The 18350-nt window shown below is 36.3% G+C and overlaps 1 protein-coding gene across 20 annotated transcripts in view; it reads left to right on the top strand.

Annotated features, from left to right (window-relative positions):
• PPM1B (protein phosphatase, Mg2+/Mn2+ dependent 1B) overlaps positions 1-18350 on the top strand; it is a 69595-nt gene that overhangs the window by 34632 nt on the left and 16613 nt on the right. For 15 of the 20 annotated variants that reach the window (XM_086878429.1, XM_086878426.1, XM_086878428.1 and 12 more), the window contains 4 exons: positions 2641-3504; positions 5394-5511; positions 11288-11399; positions 14531-14588. In XM_086878429.1, the coding sequence (XP_086734555.1) occupies positions 2659-3504; positions 5394-5511; positions 11288-11399; positions 14531-14588 (1134 nt within the window). In that variant the 5' untranslated portion in view covers positions 2641-2658. Of the gene's footprint in view, positions 1-472; positions 613-2640; positions 3505-5393; positions 5512-11287; positions 11400-14530; positions 14589-18350 lie in introns of all 20 variants that reach the window. The other 5 variants (XM_086878422.1, XM_086878423.1, XM_086878425.1 and 2 more) reach the window with 1 other exon arrangement.

Raw genomic sequence — 18350 nt, 5'->3', positions numbered from 1 at the left:
CTCTGTTATTGAGGGGCCAGAGCCTGTGATGTGTGAGGAGAGGGGAGATTAGAGTTTCTTCAGTGTGGAGGAGAAAAGGCCAAGCTGTCTTCCAGCACTGTCATGGGAGGGATAGAGAAGGTAGAGCTGTGTTCTTTTAGGAGATATGTGATGAAGGCCTAAGAGGCAAAGAACACAAGTTGATTTCCAGACTTACTGCTAGCAAGTCAATCTCTGCAAATCTTTATTTGCAGTATTAAATGGGATATTTAGAATATTAAGAGCATCATCTTGAATAGTGCAGTTTTCTTTTTTCCAGTTTGTTGAGTTGTAAAAAAGTGAAACTATTTATGAAACAAGTAAAACTAAGGTGTGACACATGCCTTTGGGGGTTGGTTTTCTTAAAGCGTGTTTTATTTTGTGGATATAAAACACAATAGTGAGCTCACAGGCCTTTGCACTTACATAGTTTTTCATCTTTTTCCTAATTTAGTCACATGATTTCTTCCACATTTTTGGTTATAAGAATGTAAGGACATACTTAACACAATTAAAGGAACTTCATAGAAGGTATGAAGTATTGGAGGGTATCTCATTTTGGCAACATTTCAGTCCTGTATGAAAGTTTTACTGGTAAGAATGTTTCTTGTGCTTTTAAAATAGTTTTATGTTGTGTGCAGTTTGTGAATAGCTGATTGTGAGATATTAGAATCCTTTCACAAGTCTCCTTTACTGACATTAGTTGCACTATTAAACTATGTGGAACTTGTTCAGCTCTTAACTGAGAACATTGGTTGCTGAGAACTCTTTTGTGGTGTTATGTTGCACTGCCTTGCTTACTCTCTGACACAGATGAATTTTGTTTGTTTTGAAAGCAAAATCAGATGTTTTGAGAGAAGGGGTTATGCAAAGTTTTGACTACATATCTCAGTGATGGATACACTCTTTGTGTCATTTCTGCCTATTCACAGTGTTACAAAAAACTGCTGAGCAAGCTGTTGTGGGCTCTGTAGTGGTGGGGATCTTCAGCACTGCATGGAGATCAGAGAGGTAGTATGAAGTCTGGTTGTATCTAGTCCTCTGTATTATACTTCATATGCATTTAGGTGAGGGAAATGGCAGAAGTAAGGATTAATTGATCTCATCCTGGCTGGCAACACATTCTTGAAATAGATTGTCAGGATTCTGTAAACTCTGTAGGTGGGTACTACTCTGTCAGTCTGCTCAGGATCAGTCATGGCAGAATTCTTGCCAATTCTTTTTGGATGAAATTTTCATGTCTAAGGATTTCATAAGGTGATGACTTTCAGTATGGTCTGAAGCTGTGGTATCTGAGTTTCTGAGATCTGTGGATTAAAGAATGTATTCTCTACTGACTTTGTAAATGGCAAGGTAGTTTTTCAGGTCTGTGTAGAACCCTTGAGTCTAGTACAGGAGAGGAAATCAGAAGCCTTCTAAAGTTTCAATGTAGATTATTCACATTTTTCCTGGGAGCTTGCATTCTGAAGATGATCTTCAAATACTGAAGAACTTTTAACTTTCTGTGGATTGTTTACTTCCCTTAGATCATAGCTCTTGTTGAATTTAATATTGAAAATTGAATAAATTTTAACATCAGGACCTTTGAATTTAAAATCCCATGTAAGCACATGGAAGTCTGAGGGATGGCTGCGAGTTGAGGTTGTTCAGCCTGGGGAGATCTTACAGAGGCCTTTAAGTACCCGAAGTTAGCATACAAGAAGGCTGGAGAGGGACTATTGGCCAAGTGTAGTAATAGGACAGGGAAATGCCTTCAAACTGTAAGAGGGTAGGTTTGGAATTGAAATAAGAAAGAAATTCTTTACTCTGAGGGTGAGACATTGGAAGATGTTGCCCAGAGAAGCTGTGCATGCCCCATCCCTGGAAATGTTAAAGCCAGGATGGATGGAGCTTTGTGCAGTCCAGTGTAGTGGATGGTGTCCTTGCCCATGGCGAGGAGGGTTGGAAGATGATCTTTAAGGTTTTTTCCAGTCCAAACCATTCTATGATTCTGTAATAAATATTAAAATGTTTTTTTTATGAAGGACTAAGTATAATTTGTTAAAAGATTGCTTTGAGAGGTTTTCTTGTATTTAAGTGGAAATTACTGCCTTGGTTCCTTTGGCAGATGGTCTGTGTTCCCCTGTGGTCACTTTTGTGGTGCCTTACAAGAATAAGAAGTAGTTTGGTACATGCAAAGCTAGCATGACTAGTCCTTATTTATGGACGTGAATTGATTTTTTTCATGCCACAGTAAAACTGGAAAGAAAGTATGAGTGATATAGTTGTTGTTTTTCTGTCATAAATTAGTCTGCAGAGGATGGCAAAATCAGCGGGGCTGCAAAGGTATGTGAACTACTCTGCCTTCATATGGAGATGGTTTAATTTTTATTAAGTAGCTCTTCAAAAAAGGCAGTACCCCAACAAAAAAAAAAAAAGCTAAAAAATACAAACAGAGGTTTGTAAATTCACACTTCATTCATGTCATGTATTAATTTTTTTCCCTCCAATATAGTTGTTGACTTTTGCATGTGTGCATGCTATATCACTTGTTTTATAAAGGAGAAACACAGGAAGTGGACAACAAAGATTATGCGGAATGGAGTGGCTTTATAAATAAGACTTCTTCTCTCTGTTTTCCAGATTCAATATTGCATAAACATGGGTGCATTTTTGGATAAACCAAAAACTGAAAAACATAATGCTCATGGTGCAGGGAATGGCTTGCGTTATGGCCTCAGCAGTATGCAGGGATGGAGAGTGGAAATGGAAGATGCTCACACAGCTGTTGTAGGTATTCCCCATGGCTTAGAGGACTGGTCCTTTTTTGCTGTCTATGATGGTCACGCAGGATCTCGTGTTGCAAATTACTGCTCCACTCATTTATTAGAACACATCACTAACAATGAAGACTTTAGGGCGACAGAAAAACCTGGATCTGCTCTTGAACCTTCAGTGGAAAATGTCAAGAGTGGAATCAGAACTGGCTTTTTGAAAATTGATGAGTATATGCGCAATTTCGCAGACCTCAGAAATGGCATGGACAGAAGTGGCTCAACAGCAGTAGGAGTTATGATTTCACCTGAGCATGTATACTTTATCAACTGTGGTGATTCACGTGCTGTTCTCTATAGGAATGGACAAGTCTGTTTTTCAACACAGGATCACAAACCTTGCAACCCAAGGGAGAAAGAGCGAATCCAGAATGCAGGAGGCAGTGTAATGATTCAGCGTGTTAATGGTTCATTGGCAGTTTCTCGAGCTCTGGGGGACTACGACTACAAATGTGTTGATGGTAAAGGCCCTACAGAACAACTTGTTTCTCCAGAGCCTGAGGTGTGTGAAATTTTAAGGGCAGAAGAAGATGAGTTTATCATCCTGGCTTGTGATGGAATCTGGGATGTAATGAGCAATGAAGAGCTCTGTGAATTTGTAAAGTCTAGACTTGAAGTATCAAATGACCTGGAAACAGTGTGCAATTGGGTAGTGGACACTTGTTTACATAAGGTATGTACCTGTTTTCTCCAAACAGCTGTTCTAAAAGTATCTTCTGGTTAGATGGGTACAGTCTTAACAGCTGTTCCTGGCCTACTGTTCCCCTTCTCCAACTTCTTTTCTTCAAAGTTCTGTACCCATTTGACTGTATATCCTTGCTGAAGAATATAAAGCCTCAGCCCATATGCTTGGAAAGTTGATAGCAATTGCAAAAATAAAGGCTGGCTTTTTTTTTCCCAAGTAATGCTTGCATATAGTTCCAGCTCTAAACTTTGATTCTAAATACAAAATTTATAAAATTAATCTATTCTGAGGAAGGTACTTTGTGGGTTTTTTTGTTCTTTGAAGTTGAATAGTGTTTGTATCCTTTGCGGAAAACCAGTGTTGGCAGCATCTCTTCAAGGTGTTGTTCATCTGTCACCTGTGCCCTCAGCTTACTGTAGCTTAGATGGAGTAACACCCACCACCTTTGCATCTGAGCTTGGTTCCACTCCTCAAATTTAGCTTGTTTGGAGCAACTACTGGCTGGTCTGCATATGTTAAATAGGTATTCCATTTCCAGCATTCCCTGAAAAGTGCAGCTCCTGCTAGTACAAACAGAGTTCCTTTGTTAGGCCACAGACTAAACATGCAATTTTGAGGAAAATACTAAAATTCACAGCTGGAACTCTAAAGGGTAAGTTGTGTGTTTTTTTCCAGAAATAGGGTTGTATTCCAGCATATACAGTGTATGATTGGTTTAAATTGCTTTTCTGAACCAGGCCTCAACCAGCCTTGTTAAAGAATGGTCACTCTTGGATACTTCCAGTAAAACTGAGCACTGACCACATGTTTATTTTCCAAAGTCAGATCCTGAATCTCTGTAACAATGTTAGAATGTTGTATTATGTCTTCAGGCTGTGGATTGTACCACATAATACTAAGTGATAGGTGTCCTCATATGCTTGGTGCAAGAGGGAACATAGGTTAACTCATAAGCAGTATTTCTGAAGGAATCCATTCTAATGTCAAATTCTTAATTGCTCTAGGAGAAGGATTTGTTGTGATAGCTGATTAGAGCTTTCCAGTAGCTTGGGTTTACACAGCAACAGTATGCAGTGACTAATGGCATTTAGTATTCTACATGAAAAAAAAAGTGAGGATTTGATTTTCAAACTGGTAGTTTAAATTATGATTCTGCTGGATCCCCTTGTAAGAGACTTAGAATTGTGTTTTTAAATTTGAATGTGAATTATATTTTTTTAAATTAAATATCAGCAGGAAAATGGTATCAGAGTATGTTAGTAAAGAACTGGCATTAAAATTAGTATCTAAAAAAGCCATTGTGATATTTCTGAGCACATGATAAGTCTGTAAGATCTGCTTAGCCATACAAAACATTTATATTTTATACTTGCTTCAAGGTGTGCTGTGTGACACAGGTGCATTCGGATAAACAGACTTGTAACGCAGGTAATGATTTACATGAATGCCCTGCAACTGAAACAAATTAGTTGCTTGAGCTAAGCTATTCTAATAGTATAAAGGAGGATTCTGCATTTCATTTTGCAACAGGTGTTGTTTTACAATTTGGCTTAAGGTAACATTACATGACTGTCTAATTTCTGACCTGTTTTATTGATACTATTTTTAAATGGTTGACATGTGTGTAAGTCCATTAATTATTTAGACTTCAATACTAAGAATATTCAGTCAAAATCAGTCAAATTAATCCTAGTGAGCAGTGTAGTTGGGACACAGAGGGGTTCTTATTGATGAAAATATAGGATTTTTTCAGGGTTTCTTTTTTTTTTCAAGTCTATCTGCAGTACTATATTTGGAAAAAGTACAAATCTGATTAGAGTAAAAAGATGAAGAATAAGACTAAAGGTACTAACTTCTCTTTCTTTTTTGTCACATAGGGGAGTCGTGATAACATGAGTATTGTATTAGTTTGTTTTTCAAATGCTCCTAAGGTCTCAGAGGAGGCAGTGAAAAAAGATGCTGAGTTGGATAAGTACTTGGAATCACGGGTTGAAGGTAAGAAGTCCACTCAGTTCACTAGATAGTGAACAAATCACAGTTCGGTTGTGATAGTGAGCACAATGTTGTCGTAACTATCTTGGGCGTGAAAGCAAAAGCCATGGAAGACATTATGCCATGTTATGTTGGGTTAAATTCAGGCATGGTTATAACTCTGAACTTTTGTACGTCAGGAAGAATGTTTTAGGCTATGTGCTTAGTTTATCCTGGTATTCTGCAAACATTTTCTTAATGTGAGCTTTAAGTTTTTACTGTTGTCTTCATAGGTTAAAATACAGCTACTGACCTTGCAGAGTGTTGTAACAGTTCAGTAAATTGTGATCTTGCTATTGTCCAGCTTATGAAATATTAAAGGGGATATTTGTAATATTTCTTCCCTTCTGTGCAAGTTTTTGACAGAAAGAAGCAGCTGTATTGGGTTTTTGTGTCAATGTCCCAATAATCTAGAGAGTTGATGCAGCCACCCTAATCTTAATATGTATCTGTGATGGTCTTCAGGTACAAGTTATCTCTGAGCACACAGCTGTTGTGTGGTGTCTTTTCCTCTTGTTTAAATGGGATCTAAATTGAAATGGGCTGTATATTTGTAATTTCTGTTGAGATTAGAGAGCGCTTATGGTCACTTCAAATGGTAACTCTAGGCCTGTTTCTTGGAATTTGGCTTACATCCCAGGCTTCCTAGATGACACTAGTTAAGACAAATACCTGTTATCTTCTGTGTCAGAGTAGAGTACATGAGCTGTTAATAGGCTCTGGGAGAGAGCCAGGAGCAGTTGCCTTCACTGGCAGCAGTCAGGTGTGCACAGGGGTTACAGGTTAGTATTTCCAACTTCTTGGTGGCTGCTCTCTGTTACCAAATAGGTGAAAAATATATGGAACTGCAGTGGATGATACTGCTTTTAGAAGTGAATGTTTAAATTAATAGAAAAGCTGTGAAATAGCTTGTGATCAGAGTGTTTGGATTAACAAAACTATTAACTGATTATTTTTAGCTCTATTGTCACATTTAACTAAATAATACATACACCAAAAAAAATAGTTCAGAGTTCGTAGTCCAAACTGATGTGGAGTCGTTGCAAATATAACTCAAAATGATTGTTTAGCTTAAGTGCTTCAGACAAATTAATTGCTCCAAAGCTTGAACTTCTGTTGCTTCAGCTCTTGATTTTTTTTTTCCCTGCTTGAGTTCCCTGTCTCATTCGGTGTTTTGCTAATTGGACAGAGTTCAAGGCCTTTAAAAGGCAAGTATTTAGCAAGAAATGACAGCATATTTGAGAAATTGTGACAAGGAATGGAGAAAGTAAATGCAACAGACTTTAGAAGAACTTGAAATATCTATCTGAATTTTAACAAATTTTTTCATTCATAAATTCTGTGAAATTGTAATTTTGACACAGTCTTCTTAATTAAAAGGAAAAAAAAAAGTTGTGAAACTTAAGCTTAAGAGACTTTAGCAGTCTACCTTGCACATGTGCTTTGAATATTATTAGTTCAGAAAGGATAAAAGCCTTAGCAAAATGTTTCAAACCACTAAGCAGCATGAGGAAAATTGTTTAGAAATATGTTGGAATTTTTAAAAACAGTGTTCGATTTAAAGGTTTAAGTAGTGAGCAGGAATACTTTTGACTTTAAAAAACCCCATGGAGGCAAGAGTGTCATCTCAAGCGTTGAAGTTAGTAAAAGTTTTGGAAGGTGGAGTTTCTTTTTGGTTAAGACAACTGCCTTAATCAGTTTTGTATTAATCTTTTAAGTTAGTATAGAAAGCAGTGCGTTAAAGTGTTGCACCTGAAAGGTTTAAACTGTCTTCGATTCTAAAAACATAAATCTTGGTGGATCTTTCTGACACTGATAATATGGATTTGTTTAAAATACCTTTCTCAAGAGTTTTACTATTCCTTTCAAAAAGCAAATAGTGGTGTTTGAACACAAATTAACAAGAAGAGTATTTTAAAATTTTGTTAATGAGTTGACAGCTCACAAGTTATATGCAGTTGGCTGATGGCCAGTAACAGTTATATTTATACCTGTAGTAAAAACATTCTGAAAAAAATAAGATTTTCATGTAACTACCAAGCTGCAAAGATAGGTGTTGTCAAAAATGTAAACTATGAGTTCTCTTGGAAAACCCTTCTCTTTCCCTAAGTGACTAATACAAATCAGGGCAACATTAGAACTTAGTATGAAATCCTTTGGGGCTTGCTGAAGCAATCTTAGTTTCATCACTGGTGTTTGTTCTTAATGGATACATACTTTGCTCTTTCTGTTTTCTTGTGGACCTTAAATTTCAACCTATTGAAATATTGAAACCTTTCAGGCAACAGGGTTTTTTCACTACTAGAGCATTTTAAGCTGTCTCAGGCAGAAAAGCAGTATTTAAGGCATGCTTTTGTTAGATTTAAAAAAGTAAAAAATAAAAAGCTAAAAAGCAGTTTAATAATTGCACATGTAACATTTGTACTCTCTTTGTACATTTGTAAGTGGAATGCTGAGATTTTGTATATTTGTATAATGAGTTGAGTTAGTATTTCCCTAAGATCTTTCCAGAGTTCTCAAAAGAGAATTATTGTCTTGATACCAAGAGATATTTTTTTATTCTATCAGATAGATTAAAAAGCAAACTCAGCAAGTCATTGTTTACAGAGATTTCCAGTGGAAGAAATATATACCAATGCTCTGTTGCTAGTTTGGGTTTTGATGTTGACAGAACGTAGATAAGTGCATTCCAAAGCTGCCACTTGTAGAATATACAGAAATGCTTAATGAGGTTAAGCTTGTGCCTGAGTCTTTTGTGGCACAGCCCTGCTTCTGGTTTGAGTAATTTAATTGGTCCGTCTCCAAAGCACAATCACAGAGTTAGACTGGTTTGTGTTGGAAGGGATCTTAAAGATCATCTAGTTAAAATGCCACTGCCATGGACAGGGCACCTTCCACAGGTGTTTTGTGCAGTAGTGAAGTTATGCTAGGTCACTCTTTCTTTACTGCCCCTTGCAAATACTACTTTCTGCTCTCTGTTTTTTAGAGATCCAAAGTTTGGTCCCACAAAGAGAAAACTAGGCACAGAAGTCAGTTCAGTTCTCTGATATGTTTCAGTTTATTTGGAAGGATGTATCAGAATTGCAGTTAATAACAGACAAACTGCAGAACTCCACAAAAACCCAAAGAACCACTAAGCCCACAAATCATAAGTAGGGGCACATGATCTGTGTAGGCTTAATCAGTCTAACTGGTAAATACTCAGTTAATCCCCTGAGTTGGATGATGCATTTTACATATATGGAATATATCCTGTATATAAAACTGGTTTGTCAAAATCTGATAGCTGGATAAGAAAGGAGCTGGAACATGGAAAACTTGTAATGTCTGGCTGGGCACCTGTATTGTATAAAATTGAAGTAAAGTATTACCTGAGTTTTTAAAATGCCTATCTGTGAGTGAAGTGTTAGGCTTTTAGTGAAAAGAGTTGTAGAGGTAAACTAATAGACTTTGTGGTGGACTTTCATGATTATACATATATAATAATATCAGGAATTATTCTTTAATTGTCTGAATTATATTAGTAATGCAAAGCTAACTGTAGGGCTATTCTTAACATCACAGAGATTAAGGTGAAAACTTTGTAAATGCCTCTGTTTCTGAAAACATCTGGTTTCTCTCTGTGGTGGCCTCTGTTAAGCACATCCTCAGTGTGTATCTGCTAACATGTGTAATGACAGTGGGTCATGCTTGCTCATTTGCTTTATTCTTGATTTTCTGTTAGGAAGTGTTGTTTTTGTTTTTTTTTTTGAGAGAGGGGTCAAGTTCTGGATAAAATTACTCTAATACCAGGAAAAGAAAAAGATAATGATTAGTTCATCCAGAATTCGTGATTTGCCACCTTCTAGAAATGGAGAGAAGATGCTAATGGTTCAGTTCAGCACTCCCTGAGAAGTTATTATGCAGTATAAATGTATATGTTTCTAGTACCAAGAAACACACAGCAATCTTTAGCTGTGATTGTTTTCATTCCTTTTTAAGAAGATATAAAACCCTTACGCTTGCAATAAATATTTCTAAGTTGCTTGTGTTTGTAGTTTTTCTAGTTATTAATTCTTGCTATTTGTCTATTTTTCCTTTGTACAGAACCAGATATGCTCTTGGTATAAAAGGTATATATTCATAAGAAAGGTTTCCTGTCAAATGTATCTCAGCAAAATTATATTATAGCAGTACAATTCTAACTAAGTAGAACTGTACAAAAGGATGTAATTTATAAGAGGAGTTGTGGCTAATTTGTGTATGTGTGAAAGGGATGATGAAAATCCTAAGATTCAGGGATACTCAGCTATCATTTCCTTTGCGAGCCATGATTCATCATGGATGGATGGATGGATGGATGGATGGATGGATGGATGGATAATACACATCAAGTTTCATAGAACAATCTTTAATTTTAATCACATCTAGTAGTAGTGCACGTATCTTATTTGCAAAGATTGTATGGTGCTGGTTTAAACAAGTGATTGCTTTGACAGATCTGCCTCATACAAAGTGGGTGAGTACCTTGCCAAGCACTTTTGTTGATCTTGGTAGTCAGTCTTAAGTAAGAGTCCTAAGAAAAGCCTGAATATCACTTGCTTCCTAGATAAGTGATAGACATCAAGAAAGGTTTAAATACTAGGAAACCTGGGAAGAAGAGTTTGAGGTAGGTAAGGTGGCGTGCTTTTCTACTAACTTAAGAAACTCAAAAACTGCAGGATCCAAGTCAGTCATCCAGAATATAATCAATTTTAAGAAAATTAAATTACTTGTTTCTTATCTTTGGATAGTAGCCATGATTCTGAATGACTGAAACATTTTTAGGATGATACTTGAAAGGATTAATTTTTAATTCTTCTTGAAGAGATTTTTATCTAGAACAATGTCTACAGGAAATAGGACTCTATTCCTTAGTTTAGTTAATTTTCAGGAAAAATATCCACTCTTAAAAATAGAAGACCTGTGCCTACAACTCCAAACCTTTTACTGCTGTGGTAGTGGTTGAATGAGTAGAAGCTCATGACTGGAAGCTGGTAGCATTAGACCTGTGTGAGTGTATACACAGATATTACACATTCATCTTAACAGCAACCCTGATGAAAGAGAGTATGTGAAGATTTACTTCAGTTCAGGCAGTTCTTTTCCAGGCTGGAAGAACTTATTGGCACTGGACTTGACTTGTGTTGTGTGTCAGCTTTGAAAATGGAATATAATTTTTAATTATTATTAAAATAAGTACTTTCAATTATTCCTCATCAGTTCCATATTCTGTTTTAGCCACTTGAGTGCTAATATTATCTATACATTGTATATCCTCTTGTTGCTTGGTGGTCAGAGTGTTTATGCACTGGAGATTTGGGCCTTTGAGGATACAAGGTATTAAAATGAAAATGACAGAATCCTGGGGAAGCATTGGCTTTATGGCATGTAATGTGTTGCACTGCTAGGAGAAGCTAACTGAAACAGTCTCTCAGCTGCTGTCTTTTTCAGAGAGAACAGGCTGCTGTCTCCACAGTATTTCATTCAGTTCAGTCTGCTTCTCAGTTGCTCTTAGAGAGTAAGGTTTGATGCATACTGGAAAGACAGACTATGAATTTAAGCTCTGTTCCACCATGCAAACATGATATGTTAACCTAAAAAGTAAAGGATGTTTTCCTGTATGCAAGTAACATTTTCATAATGCCTCTGAATATCTTATATTTCAGTGTCTTAGCCAATAGGTGGTATTAATTCAGGATTTCTTGTGTTTTTAAATTAGAAATTATGGAAAAATCGGGTGAAGAAGGAATGCCTGATCTTGCTCATGTTATTCGTATTTTAACTGCAGAGAATATCCCTAATTTACCACCAGGAGGTGGTTTAGCTGGCAAGTGAGTACAGTACTGGAATTTCTTGAATTGTTTTAAATGTTTTAAAGTTTTCTTATTGTAACAGCTATACTCAAATCAAGTTTTCATATTTGATGCAAGTTAACCTTTTGCAATATATAAACATTTGTGTCATGGTTCCCATTCCAGAATGGTAAAGAGGAAACACATAACCATATTCTGGTGCATAACATACTAATTTATTATTTCCATATGGCCATTTAGAAAAATAAAAATGGATTCTTGGCTTTTTACTGCTTTACATTTGTTAAAAGTTATCAAACAATGTGAATATCAAAATACCAGGAGATCAGTTTTCCTCATGTCATGTTTTCCTAACCACTTTATGTCCGTTATGAATTTGGAACAGTACTTATTTGCTCAGCAAACATTCTCATAAGAAATTGTTTTTATTTGTTTAGTCTGAAACTGAATGGTAGATAACCGAGAATATTGAACTAGATTATGCATCTTAAAACTTACCAGGAATATATTGGTTTTCTGGGGTCCCCAATGGTGATGTTCTAACAACCTATAACTTAAGGATTTTAATGAAAAGAATTTAGGATTGCATAAACAATTGTTAATCTGGAATTCCCCAGACCATAGGACTCATTATTGTTCCCTGGCATAGAGCATGTTGTTTCTGGAATATTCATATTTTACAAAATACAAAGTCCTGTTCTCTGAGCATCTGTGTGTGTGTGTACATCTATTTTCATTGCATGTACTTGTTAATGAGCACTCTTTGCCATGATTATATCATTCTAGCCTTGAAATATCTGTACATTCTGGGCTTGTTTCTCCATTTGTGTGTATTCCAGGCATTCAGAGAAATTTTGGTGTGCCTGTTCTTCTTGGTGCCTCCCAACTGTTGTGTTCTGTTGTTTTACTTATTAATAACTACATCATGTACTGCTGCAGTATTCTGGACCCTTGACATATAAATTTAATTTGTTGCGATCCAGGTTACATTTTTCATGGACTTGGTTCAGAATTTGCATTTTGGTACCTTTCTCTTTATCTTGACTCTTAAAGTCCCCTGTCTTCAGGAATGTACCTGCAGTTTCTTTCAAGAGAATATTATACAGTATTAAGAGACTTTTTCTTGGCCTCCAAACTTGGGACAAAGGCAGTGATGTATGTAAGTTTGTTTTATTTGCAGGAAATTAATGGAAGTCCTAGAAAAAATGCTACTACACAACCCAAATCCATGTACTGTGTAATTTAAAACTTCTGTCCTAAAAAGAGAATATTCTTTTTCTTGAGTTCATTATCCTGGGATGTTACCGGCTCATGAAGAAGTTACACTTTGTCCTTATGTCTGAACTACATGACCTGGCTCAAATCTGGTTGCAAAAAGATCTTACCTTTGGCTGTCATCCATGGTTTTAGCACCAGTTAAAGTAGCTCCCAATTTTTAGTACGTCTGAGCTGGGGAAATGCAATACACTGTTATTATGACTAGAGTATGTTTGCAAACCTTAGGACCCCCTTAAGTGCTTACCCCCTTACAGTGCTCCATTTATATTGGCACTGTATAATTCCTTCCTTCAAGCTTCCCACTTATGTAGAAGCCCCTGCTGGCCCACTCTTTGAGACAGATGTACAGGTGTCAACTCTGCTGTGGTCAGCTGATGGCGCTGTTATATCTTAAAAAATCCTACTCTCCAAAGACTTTTCTGGCTTGACTCCAATCCCCTTGTGATTTCAAATGCTGCCTCAAAAATGAAGGTTTGTTGCTGAAGTGAACAAAAGTCCTGAGCTACTCTGACACCTGGGCCTTAGTTCCACTCAGTATCTTGCTCCTGAATTTTCCCATCAAAGAAAAGCACAGAAAAATGCTTTTCACGCTGGTGAAAGAAAGAAAAGTGAATTAAAAAAACTGGATAATTACCAAGGAGCAGACTTTCATGTCTGTTTAAACCCATTGCAGTGGCTGCCTCCTGCTGGTTCTGTGGCAGTCTTGATTGGACTGACCAGGTGTTTTCTGTTACATTGGAGGTGCCTTTGTTTTATGTAATACATTTAGTCAGAATTGTGCCATTCCTCTGTCATCTAAATGTGGAAATAGAGAGAACCCTTTGCACTATCATTGACGAAAAGATTTAGTTTATTTTCTCTACAAAAATCTTCCATCAATTCCAATGGATCCTGTACTACCTCAGATATGCAGCTTTTCCAGGTTTCTTAAATATGTTTAGAAGAAGCCTCAGCAAACTTGTAGCATCCTCCGTATTCTGGGGCATTTGTTGCATTGAGAGCCGTATTTGAGACATTTGCTGCTGATTTGACATTTGATGCCTTTGTGCTCTTTAGAAGAGTCAACAATTGGTGCCCCTCATTCTCTAAGACAATTTTTAGAGATCTTGGTCACTTCCAGACTTAAGAGTCTTAGTCCGCTTAGCTGTTCTTTTTTGTTGAAGCTGTCAATAACTTCGATCATATTTATTGTAGCTGTCTGAATGTTTCCCTGTTTTAACTTTGATTTGAAGATGTGAGTACATAACCTTTTTTGCATCAGAAGTCTGTGTATATGGTGGGTTTTATTTTTTGTGAAGTTTTTTGTGCTTATTTTGACTGCCTGTGGAAGTCTGTCGTTAAATGGCACTGCTACAAAAAGAGTCTGGCTACTGGCTTTTGTGTTTTAATTTCTACAGCGTGACTAGACAATAGAAAACACCTCTCAGAGGTTGTCCATTCTGCATACTGCATTTGAAAATTTTGTAGGCAAGTTGTAACCTGTGTATATGTAATAAAGACAGATAAAAACTTAACTGTCTTCAAGTTCCACATCCAGAAATAAGGCAAGAACACCAGCAAAATTGAAGAATTTTTTATAACCAGCAAAATACAGATTTAAATGTTATTCTTTACAAAATCTGACTATGCAGCTCTAAAAAGAGGTGGACCATGGAGAGGTAAGGTAAGAAAATGGTTTTATTTTGCAAGTCTTTGCAAATCTTGATGGTTGCTAGATCCTCAATTTCTTACTGAAAGTGAGTAAAGACACAGAGTGGGTTTCTTCTTTTTAAAAGGCAGATTAGAAAAAAAATGCCTACTCCAATCAAACTTTTCTCAATGTTTTGAAATTCTTCATTTTGCTTAATTATTTTTAAACCTTCTCTTTTTAGGCGTAATATTATTGAAAATGTGTATACTAGGCTGAATCCACACAGAGACAATGAGGGGGTAAGTTCCTGTTTTGATTGCTATTTTGTTAATGTGAACATCAAAGTTGCCATACATTAAACAAAAGTGTTCATCACTAGGAATAAAGAATTAGAAATACAAGATACATATTGTAGCATACTGCCAATTTTTACCTTTCTTTGGATGGATTTTATATAAAAGTTCTTCCTCTAAAAGACAAAAACTGACACCCAATTCTGAAAGACGTTTTAAACATCTAAATGACTGCCACTTTCTCAGTCAAACCTGTGACGCAACAGTGCAGGGTTTTTCTAAACTATAGTTTATAATTGTAAAAAATTAGTAATCAGGAAATCTGTTAACAAGCTAATACATCTACTGTCGAGAAATGTAGTACAAGAGGAGGCAAACACACTTCCTCTTGTTTTCTGTAAGAAGGCCTTAGTACACTGAAAATAAAAGATTACAAGACTAATATTGACTATTTTCATAGCATTTACACTGTCTTTTCATGTCCTGTCTCTACTGGTCTAATGAAAAGTAATTTTGGATTACTTCAGTTACAATTTCTAAAATGGCTTACATTCTTCCCATTTCCTACAAAGTTGAATTTTAAATAGTATGTTGAAGTATGATTTATTGTACCTCTAAACCTGATTATTAGGTAGTTCTTAATATTAGTGTAAGTAATAGCTGGTGTTTCTATCAGTTGTGGTTAAATTTGTTTAGAAACTGTGGAAAAATGAAGAACTGATTAAAAAATATGTGCTTGTACACATCATTTCCTGTACAGTTTGTGAACTGTTTTGTGGAAGTACCATTCCTATTCTAGTAAATCCTTTGTAATATTTTTTATTCTGAGATAGCTACAAAGCCCTCAGTCAAGTAGTTATTACAGTGAATGGTATTGCACTTGAAATACCTTGAAATTATCAATTGTGCACCATGAGATGCACAGTCCCACCACAATTGTTACTGTGTCTTTCCCATTTTCCTCTTCTCTTAACTGCCTATATTTGATTTATTATCTTCAATTAGAAAGCTTGTGTGGGTGGAAGGGGCCACAATTCTGTTAGTGTACAAATGGAGAAGAAATCTCTTAACTTATTAAATTTTTAGGATTTGTTCCTTTGTCTAGTTTGAAAGTGATAGGATACACTTTTTTCATTTCACTTTCAAGAAATTGTGCAACGGTACCCCAAACCAAGATACACAAAATTTTCCTGTTTTCAGCTTCTTTGGTCCTTTAGGAAATTCTGCACCTCTATTGGCCTGCTACTACTTTTGTATTTAGCCAGAACTTCGCTTGCTTTTCAGGGAAAAGTTACTGGCATATGGGGCTTATTTAAAAATTAAATAAAAATTAAAATAGCATATGTTTTACAAATTAATTGGCATTTTAAGAAAAAACCCTGAAAGTTTGTCTAATGGTTACATTTTAGAAATCTTATATTACATAATTGCATTTATGATGCACCTGTTCTAAGTCTAGCTTTACTTCTCAATAGCCCTGCAAGTTTGCTGAAAGTGCTAATATGCAGTACAGCATCCATTTGTCTATTGGCTCCTTTCCAGAAATGTTTTTGCATCGTCCATTTTAATTGAATAAAATGAGGTAGCTAACCTAAATATGCATTTTGCTCATGAAAGGATATACTATTAACAGCTTTGACCTCTCTTGCCATTAAAATCCATGAGTAGTTGGTTTGGCTTTTAATTTGGTTTCTTTAAAAAGATATTTGAACAGTGTATTGCAGTCTGCTTCCTACATTTTTCTTATGTTGATACAGAAGTGCAAATCTCAAATATGTTTTAAATAGAGTGGTTTAAATTCTAGTTTGATCTTGTGATAGCATGTCATTTGCCAGTCAGCACCTTTGGTGAAGGATACAATTCCTGTTAGCATCTTCCCAGCAAGTTATCTTAATGTCCTTGAAGTGGATGGATCTAGTGGGCCTCATCTCTGAGACGATGAAAACATGACTTCCTTGCTGGTCTTATTCAGTTTTAGGTGTATGTATGGTGATTTTGTAGCCTTCTGAACTGGATACTGTAGTATCCATAGTGTCCAGAGATATAAAGGGAAGGATGCTGTTCAGTTATTCAACATCAGACTCTTCAGCATGTCTACACACAATGGTAATGTTGCTACACATCTCACATTTAAGCAGGAAGCAAAGGTAGGAAAGAAACATACAGTATATCCCAATGATGACATTGCCAAGTGAGACTGAAATCTGGCCAGTGATTCTTCTGTTTTAATTAGTATGAGGCAAGAGCAGATGTTCATTTGAAAAATTAGGTGCTAGAGACATGGATGCTGAGCCTGCAGAGCACAAAGGTACGCTTGCACCTGAGCATCTTTCCCCATGTGTAGTTAACAGTGCACCCTTGTCTGCTGAGTGTGGGTGCTGTGCAGAATACTTCCATTACTGATTGGAAACTCTGCCTGTGGCAGTCATCTTCCATCTTATGGTTGTATATATGGCTAAGCAATTTTTGTCATGGCAAAATAATATAGTTAGTTGCTAAAATGTTAATGCAAATGGCTAAAAGAAACCCCTCCAAACCACACAAACAACAACCCAAACAATTAGATTAAGTTTTGCAATTGAGAATATGGCTTCCTTCTAAAGACTATACATTTTAGCATCTAGCAATTTTAAAATAGTTACCGTGAGTTCCTGTGAACTGGATCGTAATAGCTTTGCTCATTTGTTCTTAGTATATAAATTAAAACCTTGGTTGTATCTCCATCTAAGTTAGCTTTGTTTTACTCAGCACTGTAAACATTTCAGGTAGCGTTGCACTTAGATTTGGTTATCCAAACCAGTGATAGTATATTTTTATTCTCCACATGTATGTTTTCTGAGAAACCTTAACATAGAGCTCAGGTAAGGAGATGTCATGCAGAGCAAGAGTCTAAGAAATAAAAGAATCCTTACTATAGCAGTATTCACAGATCGCTAGTCTGTCTTGAGGGTATAGCAGTCCTAAGTTTTTTTTCTGCTAGGAATCTCATCAGATTACAAATATTATATAAATCCAGGGCTGGAGAGAGCCCTGCGCTGCAGTCACAATGAACAACTTTACCATTGTTTGAACACAGATTTCTGCTATAAATGTGGTGGCTTGCGCCTTTACAAATATGAGTGAAAGCACAGAAATCTGTTACGTATTGGGTCCTGATGCTTCCAGTTCTTTAAAGGGAATCTAAGAATGTATGCATAGCTAAATAGTAGTTACCACTGTGATGTTACAATACCACTGAAGAGTTGTTCTACTTCCTGTGTTAAAGTGCTAGTTTTTCGCTGTGACTCTACTTCTCTGACAATTTTAATTTTTTTGTGTTCCAAAGACTAGGAGACTACTATTGATTAGACCACTGTATGTATATATCCTTAAAGACAAGGGGCAATGTTAAAATCACAATGGCTGTGTTAATAGTTCCAGTGGCATTTGCTTAAAGCTGCCTTTGAGCATCTTACTTGGAATCAATCGTATTGTTCTCTTGTTTTTACTAATACACTCTGGCAGTTGGCTGAACCAAATCATATGCCATTAAGGGCTGCTACACAACAAAAAATGTAAATGGACACAACTCTTGCACCGTTCTCACAACATCGTAAACCCAGTCTTTAATACATAGCAGCCCTTTTCATACACATAATTTAATAGCACAGAACTTGTGTAAAAATTGTGAATGCTCGTGTTGAATATAGCTAGCACAAATTTATTCTTGATTTTATGGCCAGCAGCCCTTCAGTTGAATTGAAATGTGAGGGAAGGCAAATGCTACCT

Source organism: Cyanistes caeruleus, chromosome 2, assembly GCF_971803275.1.
Source record: "Cyanistes caeruleus chromosome 2, bCyaCae1.hap1.1, whole genome shotgun sequence".
In the NCBI taxonomy this organism is placed as follows: domain Eukaryota; kingdom Metazoa; phylum Chordata; class Aves; order Passeriformes; family Paridae; genus Cyanistes; species Cyanistes caeruleus.
The sequence above is the reverse complement of the archived record's forward strand: the minus strand, read 5'-3'. Positions and strand labels throughout refer to the sequence as shown.